The following is a 16263-nucleotide window of genomic DNA, read 5'->3' as shown; positions in this document are numbered from 1 at the left end:
ATTGACAGGTTGGCAGGCAGACAGCTGATTTCGCTGTCCGCCCGCCTTAATATTTAAATGGACTGGGACGACATCGGGGCTTCCTCCTGACGTCATCCAGCGTCATTTTCCCATTAGCGAGCGGGCCCCACCCCCAAATCGCCAATGGGAAAATTCTGGCCATAAACCTCTTAAAGGGCTTGACAGGTTGAATGCTGAGAAAATGTTTTCCCTGGTTTGAGAATCTAGAACACAGGGTTACTTGTCTTAGATTAAGTCATCAACCATTTAAGGCTGAAATGAGGAGTCATTTCTTCATCCCAAGGATCATGAATCTTTGGAATTCTCTACCCAGAGAGCTGTTGATGCTCAGTTATTGAGTACATTCAAGATAGAACTTGATAGATTTTTAGTGACTAAGAAGATAAAGGGATTTGAGGATATGCAGGAAGGTGCAGTTTGAGTTGGAAGATCAGCCAAGAAGGGTTACTCCACCTCCTCCTTCTTATGCTCCCAGGTCCTTATGTTAAATAAGAACTTTTTGTGAGTATATCAGAAGATAAATTTAAGCCATTGTTTCTTATTTTAAATGTCAAAGGCATTTACAGATTTGAAAATTAACTAAGTTACATTTGATCTTGTGATGACCTTTGACCTGGAAGCAGTCCAGTAAGAAAAATTTGTAGTCTCTTTAAAATGTCTGTGGAATCTGTGATTGGTTTTGTGAATGTTTGAAAAGGACTTTTAAGAGTTTGCAATAATTGTAAAAGGTTCAATTTTCTTCACTAATACCTGGAGTAAAATTTTTAGCTTGGTGGGCGGATGTGTGCCCAACTCAACCAAGCGTAAAATGACGTGCGATGACGTCGGGCGAGCGTCCCGACGTCATTGTGCACTCGTGCGATATTTTGGTTGGCAGGCGTGCCGGAGTCGGCAGTGCGCCCGCCGAACATTAAAAGGCCTATTGAGGCCATTAGAAAGTTAATTAAAAGAAACTTTTCGCTGCCTGTCCAACCTTACGGTTGGCAGGCAGGTGAAAAGGCCAAGTGGCTTTTGTGCTTTTTTGGAAACCTCATCCACGGGCGAGATGAGGTTCCCTAAAACCAAATAAAAATAAAAACTTAAATTTTTCATTAATAACATGTCCCTGCTCATGTGACAAAGTCACATGAGGGGACATGTTTCATGACATTTTTATTTTTTATTATTCTTTTTCAAATCTCTTCATCTCCCTGAGGCAGCTCTGTGCACTCGCGCGCATGCACGGAGGTCACACTCGTCTGGCTCGCACTCCTACCCGCACATGCAGCGCTGAGCGCTGCCGCTTGCAGTCCACACTGGGTGGGCCTTAATTGGCCGTCAGCGTGAAGTTGCCTTCCAGCCCCAATCGCAGGTGGTAGTTGACTTCCTCACACCTCCCCGCCCACCCAGCCCGACATGGGTGGGGGGGTGTGTATGTGTGTGTGTGTGTGCGCGTGTATGTGTGTGTGCGTGTAAAACATAGTTAAACAGACAGGACTAGAACAGGAATTGTGAACTGAACAATATTTCTTGCTGCTGCTTCAATTGTGCAAGACCTGACCCAACCATTTAACAGGGTTTATTAAGGGAATAGGATAAAGCAGTCTCAATCTGTGCCATCAAGACTGCCATGAGTCTAGCTAAGGCTAGGAAGGTGGAGTTGAGTTAGAAGATCAGCATGATCTTACTGAATAGCAAAACAGCCAAGGAGGGCGATTTTGCAAGACTGCGCCATTTGAATGATGACCATCTCCAGGGATCTCAGATGGAATATGGTTGCCAGTCAACACAACTTGATGGCTAAATTAATGAAGTGAGAAAGCGAGGGATCCTATGCACCAGAGACCAAGTTAGAGAACTTTGGAACTGCATGTGGTCCCATCCGTCTGCGGGAAGTGATGCAGGTGCTTGTGCTTATGTAAGATATACCTTTGTTGTATAAACTATTTAATTTGAGATTTATCTTTTTATTTAAAGTATCATTTGCCTATTAATTAATTTTAAATTTACTTTGATTCTCTTTTATGTTAAAGTAAAACTAACAAAAAAGTGAAATCTTATTGGTAATTTCCTCGTTTGGGGAGTCATTCAATAGATTTGATTATTTTGGTTTATGGTTCCTCACGGGGATTGTAACAAAACTGGGGGCTTGAGTCTGGGATCATCCCGTATTAACCTTGGCATCAGAAATGACAAGGGCATACCCTGCCCTGTCGACCCTGGGAGATCTGTCTCACAGACTAGTCAAACAACAGCCTGACACAGTCATACTCACGGAATCATATCTTGCGGCCATTTTCCAGGCTCCTCCATCAGCATTCTTGAATATGCCCCATCACATGCCACATTCCATGGATGAATCAAAAAAAGATTGTGTATTGTCTTTCATTTTTCCAACAGTGGTGCTGATGAACTCTGGAGTGCTGTGTTTTTGAAGAGCGAAAGTTCACGATCGCTATGAGAAAATATAATGGCCTTGCCTCCAAAATGCTGGACGAATGCATCACCTCCATGAAATAAATCTAACACGTTCAACAATTGCATCTTTCTTAGCTTCCTGTGCCCCACAAAGCCCCAGGTGTTAGTGAGGAGGAATTTGCAGGGTCGAAAGAGCAAGGTATGCCTTTATCATTCCCAGTGCGAAGGTTTATATCGGGTGATCCCGGACATGAGCCCCCAATTTTTGAGGTGCAGATTGGTGCCTCTGAGTTTAGGCTTACATCATTGTAGGCTAGGTGAGGTGAATGGGCTTTCCTAGTATCATGTTTCCATCCATTCTGATGATGTAGCTTGCACATTCTTAGATGCAATGCAGTAAAATTGTTTACCTGTAATTTATCTCAAGTCCATGTATTTGGAGCTTTTCATTTCTTTTTGTATTTCAGTGGGATTTGGTGTGTAACAATGACTGGAAAATGCCGTTTTCTATGTCAATATACTTCCTGGGAGTGCTGACGGGTTCCTTGTTTTCTGGAATGTTGTCAGATGGGTGAGTTATTTCCTTTATTTAACTCTGTTAGATAGACAATTTATTGTAAAATAAATATTCAACTGTTGCCTGTTGGTTGTGTATTTTCATGCTTGGGAAAGATAAAATGACATAAGAGGTGAATATCTTCCACCAAGGCCAGTCAGTTCCTGACCTCATTACAGCCTTGGTCCAAACATGGACAAAAGAACTGAACTCACCTCTTGATTCTCCAAACATTGTCCACCATCTACAAGGCTCAAGTCAGGAGTGTGATGGAATACTCTCCACTTGCCTGGAGGAGTGCAGTTCCAACAACAAGCTTAACACCATCCAGAACACAGAATCCTGCTTGATTGGCACTCCATCCACCATCTTCAACATTCACTCCCTCCATCACCAACATACAACAGCAGTGCATGTGTACTATCTACAAGATGCACTGCAGCAACTCACCAAGGCTCTTTCGACAGCACCTCCAAACGCGAACCTCTACCACCTAGAAGGACAAGGGCAGCAGATGCATGGGAACACCACAACCTGCAAGCTCCCCTCCAAGTCACTCACCATCCTGACTTTGAACTATATTGCCATTCCTTCACTGTCGCTGGGTAAAAATCCTGGAACTGCCTTCCTAACAGCACTGTGAGTGTACCTACACCACAGGGATTGCAGTGGTTCAAGGCAGCTCAGCACCACCTTCTCAAGGGCAATTAGGGATGGGCAATAAATCCTGGCCTAGCCTGCGACACCCTCATCCCATGAACAAATTTTTAAAAAACAATGTAGTAAAGGAGATAACTGTCTGAAAATGTATTTAAAATTTCATCAACAATTTCATAGGTTACAAATATAACGATCCGTCGTGTAAATTCACCTTGATTGTGGAAATGCAATTGTATGAAGTTCCTTTCTGTCCCACTTACTATTACTATCACAATGTAGGATTTCACCTCTCAAATCCTGTTCTTTCATGGGGTATGGGCAACACTGGCAAGGCCAGCATTTATTGCCCATCCTTAAGAACTGTCACGATGAGAATAGATTGGAGAGGTTAGGACTGTTTTCCTTGGAGAAAAGAAGGCTGAGATGAGATTTGATCGAGGTATTCAAGATTCTGAGAGGTATGGACAGGGTAAATAGTGAGAAACTGTTCCCACTCAAGGGAGCATCAAGAACTAGAGGGCACAAATTCAAAATAATTGGCAAAAGGAATAAATGTGATGTTAGGAAAATTTTTTTCACCCAGAGGGCGGTTGGAGTCTGGAACAAACTTCCTGAGAGGGTGGTGGAGGGAGGTTCGATTGAGGTAGTCAGAAGGGAATTGGATGGATATCTGAAAAGAAAGAATGTGAAGGTTACAGGGATAGGGCAGGGGAGTGGGACTAGGTAGAATGCTCTTTCAGAGAGCCAATGCAGATTTGATAGGCTGAATGGCCTCCTTCTGCACTGTAAATATTTTGCGATTCTGTTAATTGCCCTTAAGAAGGTGGTGGTAAGCCGTCTCCTTGGATCAGTATAATCTGGGTGCTACTACGTCACATTACAAAATAATTTGTGTTTATGCTTAAAAGCATAGAGAGACTAATTTTATTTACATTAAAGGTAATTGACAAGGCCCCGCTGACAGGTTTGCAGCCATGGATGGCCTTTCAAATTATGCGGGTGACCTCCCCACCACCTCCCGCCTACCTTTGACCTGTTCACAATTTTATGGGGGGGTTGAGGGAGGATGAAAGGGATAGGAGAGGCCCACCCGCTCCCCAATTGAGGCCCTTAGGTTGTCAATTAATGACCTAATGGTCACTTCCTTCCCTGGCCTCAATTTTGAGGCCAGCAGAAGGAGTTCAGGAATGGGGAGAGGAAGCTCAACAGCCCTGTTCAGACTGCAGGCAAGAAGGCGGGGGAAGGGATGGGTGGCAACTCCACTCTGTCCCCCTTTCCAGATCGGGCACCCCCTCCCATACCCTAAGGCCTGACGCCCAGGTGCTCCTTCCCACCTGGCCCAGCCATCAAGTTTCCTACACCCCTAACATCCCCCTCCCTTGGATCCCTGTTCCCTTCCTCGTCATGAGATCCCATACTTACCTGGACATTGGTGAGACTCCTTGTAGTCCCAGCATTGGCCCCCAATCTCAGTGGCACTGATAGGATACAGAGCTACCAGCCAATCATATTGGTCAGCAGCTCTCTGAGGCAGTACCTCCTCCCGAGTGAATAGCAGAGGTCTCATCTCCACCCAGTTATCGCAACTCAAAGCATTAAATGGCTGAGAAGCGGCTGTGATCAGGGGGATGCATTCCCTGCTGACTCTTTGCATGGCAGGACAGGAAACCCCACCAGCCGTTAAATTCTGTCCCATATCTCTGACAGACAGCTTTTCTGGATATGGATATGTGAGCAAGTATTTATATGAACCTATGTGTTTATATGGAATTTAATCTGCATTAAAGAGTGTGTGAATGAATGAGTGTATGTGCTTGATGAGAACAGAACACAGGAAATAGGAGCAGGAGTGGACCACATGGTCGGTCGAGCCTGTACCGCTGATCTTAGGCTTCAACTCCATTTTCCCACCCTCTTCCAATATCCCTTCATTTCCGTGAGACCAAAAATCTGTCTAACACAGCCTTATATGTATTCAGTGATGGAGCATCCAGAACCCTTTGGGGTAGAGAGTTCCAAAGATTCACAACTCTTTGAGTGAAGTAATTTCTCCTCACCTCAGTCATGATTGGTCCCATATCCTGTGACTGTGCCCCTATGTTTTAGATTCCCCAACCAGCAGAAACAATCTCTCAGCATCAACCCTGTCAAGCTCCCTCAGAATTTTGTAGGTTTCAGTGAGATCACCTCTCATTCTTCTAAACTCCAGAGAATATAAGCCCGATTTACTTAGCCTCTCATCATAGGACAGCCCCCTCATCCCAGGGACCAATTTGGTGAACCTTCGCTGTATCACCTTCAATATAAGTATATCCTTTCTTAAATGTGCAGACCAAAACTGCACACAGTATTCCAGATGTGGTCTCGCCAAACCCTGTACAACTGTACTTGTTTGTCCATGTTTAAGTAACTGTGGGGGTAATTTTAACTTTCTGCAATGGTGTAAACCAGGTAATAACAGATCAGCCACCCATTATAATTGTAGTATAAGGGTCTGTCACATATAGGGTTAACATGGGGCTGAGTGCAGTCATGCCCACAGTGATGTAAGAGAACACATGACCTGCACCTAGGGGTCAATCTAGTGTTGGACAGAGCCGTGTGCACAAGCAAGCATGGAAACAGCTCCAAATTTGAACCTTTTACTCTCTATATATATGTATATATATATAGTTCCTGTAGTTAATAAATACATCCTGTTAGCCTACTTATGACTATGAAGACTCCATTAAGATCAATTGAACGGTATCCAACACCCTTAAAAATAAACACCTCCCAAATTTCCCACCCTTTGAGGTCAGGTAAGATTTATCCGTTTTTCAAAAGAACATACCTAGCTAATATTCCACACCAGAATCATAGGCTGGGATTTAGGTCCCATGAGGGGGTCCCTCTCCGACCGGTTGGGAAACCAGTGGGAGCCCAGCGTTACGTCCATGAGAGGGCAATTTAAGTGCCCTCAGGCACCCTGAGAGCTGCTGGTCAATCAAAGACCAGAGGCTTTCCATTGCCGGCAGTGCCACCAGGAACGGTTCCAGTAATGCTCCAAGGCCCAGCCCAACGATCGCTGCTGGATCCCTGGATGAGTAGGACGGGATGAGAGTTGCCAGAGAGGGGATACAGGAGGGCCTGAGACAAGGGCACGACGGTGGCTTTTAACGCACCTCCCGCAACCCCCGCCCCCCACCGGCCAACTTCATGATGCCAGGTCCTTAAATCGAGCACTGAACACGTAACAACGAGGGACCAGCTCTATGAGGCCACAGGCAAATCTGGCAGGGTTTGCTGGGCGGCTTTCGGGACAGCTTTCCCGATTCTAAGGGCAGAATTATCCCACCCCCCCCGTCGGTGGGGATTGTGCGGGGTTGGGCAGGAGCGGGCCCGAACCCGGTCGGCGCCCCCGATCGGTTCCGCGTCGTCATTTTACGTGGGCAGGCCGATGAAGGCCCACCCAGCGTGACGCACACCTGGAAGCCCTGAGCCGGGTCCTGCGCACTTTCGCGCATGCAGAGGTGCCTCTGGGAGATTAGTCAAAGTTTTTGAAAGCTAAATACAGAAAAGAAAATATTATAAGACATGTCCCCTCATGTGATAGTGTCACATGAGCTGGGACATGTCAAAGAACAGTAATGGAAAACTTTATTTAATTTATAAAAACTTCATGAAACCTCATCCCGCCCGTGAATGAGGTTTCATGAAAAATGCGAAGGCCGCCTGGGCTCTTTGCCTACCCGCCAGCCTTAAGGTTGGACGGGCAGCTCATTTAACTATTTTAATTAGATTTTAACAGGTCTTAATAGGCCTTTGACAGTTTGGTGGGTGTGCAGCCGACTTGTCTGCGTGCCTGCCGAACTGAAAATCTAAATGACGCCTGCCTGACGTCACCGCGCGTCGTTTTATGTGTCGGCGATGGGGCCCCGCCCCCACTCACTGACTGGAAAATTCTCCCATAAGAATCTGATGAGGGTACTTCCACCTGATTCTCCCGACTACCCCGCCATCATGCCTACTCTGGCGGGCTCAATTAAATTCTGTCCATAGAATCTTACAGCAAAGAAGGAAGCCATTCAACCTGTCATACCAGTGCAGGCGAGCTGCCCAATTTAGGCCTACACCCTGGCTTTTTCCCCATACTCTGCAAATTAGTTCAAGTACATGTCATAGAAACATAGAAACATAGAAAATAGAAGCAGGAGTAGGCCATTCGGCCCTTCGAGCCTGCTCCGCCATTCGTTATGATCATGGCTGATCATCCAACTCAATAGCCTGCTCCTGCTTTCTCCCCACAACCTTTGGTCCCTTTCACCTCAAGGGCTATATCTAACTCCTTCTTGAAAACATACAATGTTTTGCCCTCAACTATTTTCTGTAGTAGCGAATTCCACAGGCTCACCACTCTCTCTTGGTGAAGAAATTTCTCCTCATCTCAGTCCTAAATGGTCTACCCCGTATCCTCAGACTGTGACCCCTGGTTCTGGACTTCCCCACCATCGGGAACACCCTTCCTGCATCTACCCTGTCTAGTCCTGTTAGAATTTTATAGGTTTCTATGAGATCCGCCCTCATTCTTCTGAACTCCAGCGAATATAATCGTAACCGACTCAATCTTTCCTCATATGTCAGTTCCGCCATCCCAGGAATCAGTCGGGTAAACCTTCACTGCACTCCCTCTATAGCAAGAACATCCTTCCTCAGATAAGGAGACCAAAACTGCACACAGTATTCCAGGTGTGGTCTCATAATATACCCTGTATAATTGCAGTTTGACATCCCTGCTCCTGTACTCGAATCCTCTCATTATGAAGGCCAACATACTATTTGCCTTCTTTACCGCCTGCTGCACCTGCATGCTTACCTTCAGCGACTGGTGTACGAGGACATCCAGGTCTCGTTGCACATTCCCCTTTCTCAACTTATAGCCATTCAGATAATAATCTGCCTTCCTGTTTTTGCTACCAAAGTGGATCACCTTACGTTCATCCACATTATACTGCATCTGCCATGCATTTGCCCATTCACTCAGCTTGTCCAAATCACACTGAAGCATCTCTGCATCCTCCTCACAGCTCACCCTCCCACCCAGCTTTGTGTCATCTGTAAATTTGGAGATATTACATTTAGTTCCCTCATCTAAATCATTAATATATATTGTGAATAACTGGGGTCCCAGCACTGATCCCTGCGGTACCCCACTAGTCACTGCCTGCCATTCGGAAAAAGATCTGTTTATTCCTACTCTTCGTTTCCTGTCTGCCAACCAGTTTTCTATCCATCTCAATGCACTACCCCCAATCCCATGCAGTTTAATTTTACACGCTAATCTCTTATGTGGAACTTTGTCGAAAGCCTTCTGAAAGTCCAAATAAACCACATCCACTGGCTCCCCCTCATCAACTGAACTGGTTACATTCTCGAAAAATTCCAGTAGATTTGTCAAGTATGATTTCCCTTTCCATAAGACCATAAGACATAGGAGCAGAAATTAGGCAAATCAGCCCATCGAGTCTGCTCCGCCATTCAATCATGGCTGAGAAGTTTCTCAACCCCATTCTCCCCGTAACCTTTGATCCCCTTACCAATCAAGAACGTAAATTCATGCTGACTCTGTCTGATTTTGCCACTGTTTTCCAAGTGCTCAGCTATTAAATCATTTATAATGGACTCTGGGATTTTCCCCACTACCAACGTCAGGCTGACTGGTCTATAATTCCCAGTTTTCTCTCTACCTCCCTTTTTAAATAGTGGGGTTACATTAGCTACCCTCCAATCTGTAGGAACTGTTCCAGAGTTTATAGAATCTCGGAAGATGACCACCAATGCATCCACTATTTCTAGGGCCACTTCCTTAAGTACTCTGGGATGTAGATTATCAGGCCCTGGGGATTTATCGGCCTTCAATCCCATCAATTTCTTCAACACTATTTCCTTACTAATACTGATTTCTTTCAGCTCCTCCCTCTCGCTAAACCCTGTGTTCCCCAACATTTCTGGTATGTTATTTGTGTCCTCCTTTATGAAGACAGAACCAAAGTATGTATTTAGTTGGTCAGCCATTTCTTTGTTCCCCATTATAAATTCCTGTGTTTCAGACTCTAAGGGACCTACATTTGTCTTCACCAATCTTTTTCTCTTCACATACCCATAGAAACCTTTACAGTCAGTTTTTATGTTCCCCGCAAGCTTACTCTCATACTCTATTTTCCCCTTCTTAATCAATCCGTTGGCCCTCCTTTGCTGAATTCTAAAGTGCTCCCAATCCTCAGGTCTGTTGTTTTTTCTGGCCAATTTGTATGCCTCTTCCTTGGATCTAATACTATCTCTAATTTTCCTTGTAAGCCATGGTTTGGCCACCTTTCCTGTTTTACTTTTGCGCCAGACAGGAATAAACAATTGTTGCAGTTCACTCATGCACTCTTTGAACATTTGCCATTGCCTAACCATATTCATGTCAAATTGCTTTTTGAAATTTTCTATGGAATCCGATTCCATAGCTTCTCTCCACTTGCTCTATCAAAAACCCCCATATTTTGAATACTTCTATCAGGTCTCCCCCCTTAAACTGCTCTGTTCTGAGGCAAACAATCGCAGATCCTCCAAACTCTCCACATAACTGAACTCACTCATGCCTGCTAACATGCTAGTAAACCTCCTCCGTACCATCTGTGGGGCTTTGACATCCTTCCTAAGGTGTGGTTCCCAGAATGGTGCAAGATACTCTAGTTAGGACCTAACCAGTAATTTTGTAATTGTGTAGCATGATTTCCTTGTTTTTTTGTTCAATACCTCTATTTACAAAGCCAAGTATCCCATACACTTTCCTAACAAAAATTGCTGGAAAAACTCAGCAGTTCTGACAGCATCTGTGGAGAGAAAGACAGAGTTAACATTTCGAATCCATATGATTCTTCTTCAGCACTAAAGGGAGTTAAAAATGTGGTGAAATATATATTGTTTAAGTGGGGGTGGGACAGGTGAAGCTAGATAGAAGGCCAGTGATAGGTGGAGGCAAAGGAGATATTGCAAAAGATGTCATAAACAAAAGGTGGACAGGGTGTTGAAGGTGGTGATACTGGCTAAAGGAGGTGCTAAATGGTGACACTAAAAGTAGAAAGCAGAATGAGCAAGTGACAGATGGCCTGAGTGGGGGTGGGGGGAGGGGATGGTGTGGGAAAAAAGATCGAAATAGGCGAAAAGGTGGGGATAAAACAATGAATGGAAATAATTTTTTTAAAATAATAATAGAAATTGGTCAGAAAAAATATATATAAAAATTTTAAAATAAATATTTGAAAAAAGGGGATCAAAAAGGGGTGAGGATGGAGGAGAGAGTCCATGATCTGAAGCTGTTGAACTCAATGTTAAATCCGGAAGGCTGTAAAGTGCCTAATTGGAAGATGAGGTGCTGTTCCTCCAGTTTGCATTGAGCTTCACTGGAACATTGCAGCAGGCCAAGGACGGAGACGTGGGCATGAGAGCAGGGTGGTGTGTTGAAATGGCAAGCGACAGGGAGGTCTGGGTCATGCTTGCGGACAGACCGATGGTGTTCCACAAAGCAGTCACCCCAGTCAGCTAACAACTTTATCAACTTGCCCTTCCAACTTCTAAGATTGGTGAACATGCACCCTGGTCTTGCATTTCCCCCCTCCCTCCCCCAAAATAGTACCATTTATATTATGCTGCTTTTCCACTTTGCTTCTCCCAAAGTACATGATTTAACATTTATCCACATTAAAATGCAGCCGCCATGTATCTGTCCATTTCACAGGCTGCCTATATCCTCCTGAAGTCTGCAACCATGCTGTTCACTATTTACCACATTGCCAAGTTTTGTATTATCCACAAACTTCAAAATTGTACTCCCTATACCCAAGTCCAGATCATTTATATATAACAGGAAACATAATTTCATAATACTGATCCCTGGGAATACCCTCATATTTTCTTCCAGTCAGAAAAACATCAGTTAACCACTACTCTCAATCTCCTATCCCTTAGGCAATTTTGTATCCAAGTTATCGCCATTTCTTTAATACCATGTGCTTCTATTTTCCAAATTAGTCTGTTCTGCACAGCTTCATTAAGTTCCTTTGGTCAGTCCATATATACATCATCAGCTGCATTACCTTCATCATTCCTCTCTGTTGCTTGAGAAAAGAACTAAATCAGTGTAGTCAGAAACAATTTGGCTTTAACAATTCCTTGCTGGCCATCCCTTATTAACCCATATTTCTCCATGTGTGAATCCATTTTGTCTTTGACAATATATTCTTTAGTCTTTAATAGCTTTCTCACCCATTAGATGGATGGTCTGCAGTTAGCAGGTTTAACCTTCTACCTTTTCTCTAACAGGCATACAACATTTTTAACCCTTCATTCTTGTAGCACTATTCCTAAGTACAGAAAAATTGAAAAATTGTTGTCAGAGTTTCTTCGCTCCAAGTAACGTAAGATGCATTCTATCTGGACCATGTGACTTATTAACTTTGAATGATTCAACCTATTTGGTATTTGTCTATTTGTATCCTATCCAATATATCTCTGCAAACCACTCCGCTATTGCAACATTAACATCATCCTCTTCATTGCTGGGTAGATATAATGCCATAGTTGTACTGAAACAATTTAGTTCAGGGATCCATTAACACTGGTGCATAGATTGTCAGCATTACAACCAGAACATTGTCTCAGTCCATAATCTTTGCTGTGTCCAGTGCAGTCAGATATTCCTTAATGCCTCATGGAGTGAACTAAATTGTATGGACCCTGCCATCTACGATGGTGGGGAGATGAGGGAGGCTGAATAAGATCACATTTGGCTAAAAGAAAATACTTGCCTGACGTTGAAAATTAGCGAGGGTGTGTATCCTAGAGTAAATGCCAACTAGTACCTGTCCAAAAGCTCCATTACTGACTCTGTGAAAGTTTGTATGGCCAGAGTGCAATCCCTTTGTTATCAATGCCCACGCTATTGGTGCGCATTATGGCACCCCAGTTCACCAACGTGGCCAGAAGGCAAGAAGATAAGTAACCGATGGGAATGGCAATGTATTGGGAGGAGACAGGTGTGCTGGGTTCCTAAAACATAAGCATATTCAAGTTTCCAGAGTGACCCCTTAAGTAAGGGGTTGGGGGTCGGGGAGGGTGTGGAAACAATGAAGTATAGATTTTAATTTGAAATTCTTTTCTTCTGGGTACAAACTGGAAACCCTGCCTCGGACCTTAGGTGGGGCCCCACCTCCACTGTTGACAGATAGGTAGGCTTAATCTCACCAAATGTAGCTCTACTGAGTCTACACTGGGTCTCTTTGAGAGATAAAGTTGAGGGAATTCATGACTAGGGTAATCAAACCTCCAGCCTCACTTCATTTTATGCCACTGGCTTTTTTTTTGGAGAAAGACGAGGTTATCCTTCCCTGATCAATACCTCTCAGAAACCCACTTAATGTCCAGCTTTTCCCAGTGCATGCTCATCAAAGTTATATCGTGAGTGTGTTAGCTGCATTTTGGCTTTTCAATCTCAGTAGAGTTTTATGTAAATAAAAGCATTAATTGGATACATCTGTGTTTGTGTTTGACAGCTTATGTAACTTTGGGAATATATATCTAGCATGTACATTAGTGTATATGTACAAATGCATGTGCATTTATGTGCAGCATGTGTATACTAAGTACATGCAATAATTTATGTGCATGTTTGTCAGTAAATGTGCAATACTGTCAGTATTTGAAACATGGTTGATTCTGTTTTGCAGGTTTGGTAGAAAGACAGTTCTGTTTGGGACCATGGCTGTACAGACTGGATTTAATATGCTTCAAGTATTCTCACCAAATTGGGAAATATTCTGCCTGATTAATTTCCTTATAGGTTTTGGACAAGTTTCAAACTATGTGGCTGCCTATGTTCTTGGTAAGTATCCATACCATTCAGTCCTATTAGCCCTTTTCTCTCTACCTTTGATGATTTTGTCACTCCCTGTATGACACAGTCCTGGTTATTACATGTTAGCTTGTATTTTCATTCAATAGTTAGTTTGAAAACATACAATGTGAATCTAGCTGTTTGTAACTTGTTCCAAATTTTGCTGGTTTTCTAATTAGAATGTACCACAGCAAGCATAGCGGCGAATCAGGCATTCAGCACCAACCTAAGAGCTGAAGTGACACGCATTTACTATATGCAGCTATATGGGATGGATTGGACAGGGGTGGGGTAGGAGTGGGGTGGTAAGTAAATAGAAGTCTCGCTGCAGAATATCAATTAGCAATCGATATTTGTATTAATTACTGATGTTAAAATGTTTTCAGTGAGCTTAATTATGGAACGACACAAGGGTCCCAGGAAAATATGGAGTGGAATAATGAGTGGCAGGAATTACATCAAATCCAAAACTCTACAATAGTCACTAATAAATCCATTAAGAAATTCAGCTGAATCTTTTTTTACTCCGAGAGTGGTTCAGATGTGGAACTTGCTACACCTGGAGTAATTGAGGCATATAGTGTAGGTGCATTTAAGGAGAAGCTGGATAGTGTAGTATAAAGGATTAATGTTAAATATGGAAATAGTCTACATCATCAATGATATAAGATCATGTGACAACAAAGAATGCTGAGGGATAGTTCTAGGTGGAGCCTCATGCTAAGCCCTGCACTATACATTGCTAGTAGGATGATCAATAAAAGGTAAACTTTCCAAGCAGTCTAGCCTCCAGCAATCTCAGTCAACCGAGAACAAGGATAACTTCATTAAGACCCACAGTGATGATAACAGATGGTGACAGTGGAAAACACGGTGGAGAAAGCACCAAGTAAGGAACCCAGTGAGTGGAGGAAGCAGCAAGAGAAATGATTGCGGGACAAAGACACTGCGGGAAAAAGGCAACAGAACTTGAAGAAAGGATAGAGCAAAGAAAAGCCATGGAGAAAATCTTACCCTTACCAGAGTGTTTTGGCCACGTAGAAGGCCCGGATAAAGCCAAGAAGTGGCAGAACTCACATCATAGGTTTACCAAGTACAGAACAGCTTCAGGACTAGCAGGGAAGACTAGCAAGGAACTAACAAGAACATAAAAGTAAGGATGTTATGCTTCAGTTATACAGGGCATTGGTGAGACCATGTCTCAAATATTGGGCAGAATTTAACGACAGTGGGATTTTACGTTCCCGCTGTCGTCAATGGCATTTATAATGGCTCGCCGCATTTTACGGCCCCGTCCCCGCTGAAACGGGGCCATAACATTCTGTCCATTGTGTGCAGCTTTGGTCTCCTTATTTAAAGAAGGATGTAAATGCGTTGGAGGTGGTTCAGAGGAGGTTTATTAGATTGATACCTGGAATGAGCGGATTGTCTTGTGAGGAAAGATTAGACAGACGGGTCTTGTTTCCACTGGAGTTTAGAACAGTGAGGGGTGACTTTATTGCAATATATAAGATCCTGAGTAGTATTGACAAGGTGGACGTGGAAAGGACGTTTCCTCTGGTGGCTGCGTCCAGAACTGGGGCACTGTTTTAAAATTTTGGGTTGCCCTTTTAGGACAGAGATGAGGAGAAAATTTTTCTCTCAGAGGGTTGTGTGACTTTGGAACCCTCTACCTACAAAGGCTGTGGAGGCGGGGTCATTGAATATTCTTGTTAGGCAGGAGAATCAAAGGTTATCGGGGTAGATGGGAAGGTGGAATTTGAAACACAAACAAATCAGCCATGATCTTATGGATAGGCGGAGCAGGCTCAAGGGGCCGAATGATCTACTTCTGCTCCTATTTCATATGTTCATATGTAGGTCAGTACCCTTCTCTATGCCATAGGTAGTAGTGCAGATGACATAATGGTTAGACAGGGCATAAATGAAAGAATGGCAACATACAAAGAGGTTATAAAAGCCTTAGAAGGAACACCATTATGGAAAGGGCGAAGTTCAATAGATGTACCCAAAGACCGGGAGAGAGCATAGATTCCTTCATTAACAATTCATATTGACTAGCTAAGAATTGCGAATATAGAGCCCTGAAAGATTAATTAATTCAGGATCATATTGTTGTAGGAGTTTTACAGGAGACTTTATCATATTTTCTGCAGTCGAGGGAGGATTTGATGATGTCGAAAGCTGTACAGTTAACAAGGTAGGCAGAAGTTAGAAAGCAAAATTGTATATTTATTTGAGGCAACAAGGGGATCGTGTGGAGAAAAACGACTGCCAGTGCAGTTTGTAGGACATAAAAGTAGCAGCACACCTACTCAAAAACAGGGATAAAGCAAAGAGGGCAGAGTAACCGCCATTACTTAGTGTTCTCACCATGACGGGAAAAGGCTGCGCCGGCGTAAGAAATGCCCCACCAAAATTGTGGCATGCCATTCCTGTAAGAGGAGAGGACATTTTAAATCTGTATGCCACAGCAAAATACTCATAATACAGAAAGTCAAAGAGAAACCAATTGAAGTGTGGGGTATTCAGGAAATTGAAGGTGAAAAAGACAATGATGTGCCATTCTTGGGAGAAGCTACAGGATTGAATGGGAAGTATTGGAGCTCAGACATTATGGTCAATGGACATAAAACAAACTTCAAATTAGACACTAGAGCAGGAGTTTCAGTTCTTTCAGACACAGAAGTGAAATTATCATCGATTGACG

General features: G+C 43.5%; 1 protein-coding gene across 2 annotated transcripts in view; it reads left to right on the top strand.

The window, feature by feature from the left end:
• Window positions 1-16263, top strand: part of LOC144685942 (organic cation/carnitine transporter 2-like) — a 127639-nt gene that overhangs the window by 29896 nt on the left and 81480 nt on the right. For both annotated transcript variants that reach the window (XM_078551000.1, XM_078551001.1), the window contains exons 2-3: window positions 2886-2989; window positions 13387-13541. In XM_078551000.1, the coding sequence (XP_078407126.1) occupies window positions 2886-2989; window positions 13387-13541 (259 nt within the window). The remainder of the gene's footprint in view (window positions 1-2885; window positions 2990-13386; window positions 13542-16263) is intronic.

Source organism: Cetorhinus maximus, chromosome 10 (genome assembly GCF_964194155.1).
Source record: "Cetorhinus maximus chromosome 10, sCetMax3.hap1.1, whole genome shotgun sequence".
NCBI lineage: Eukaryota > Metazoa > Chordata > Chondrichthyes > Lamniformes > Cetorhinidae > Cetorhinus > Cetorhinus maximus.
This window is presented reverse-complemented; position numbering and strand designations above follow the sequence as displayed.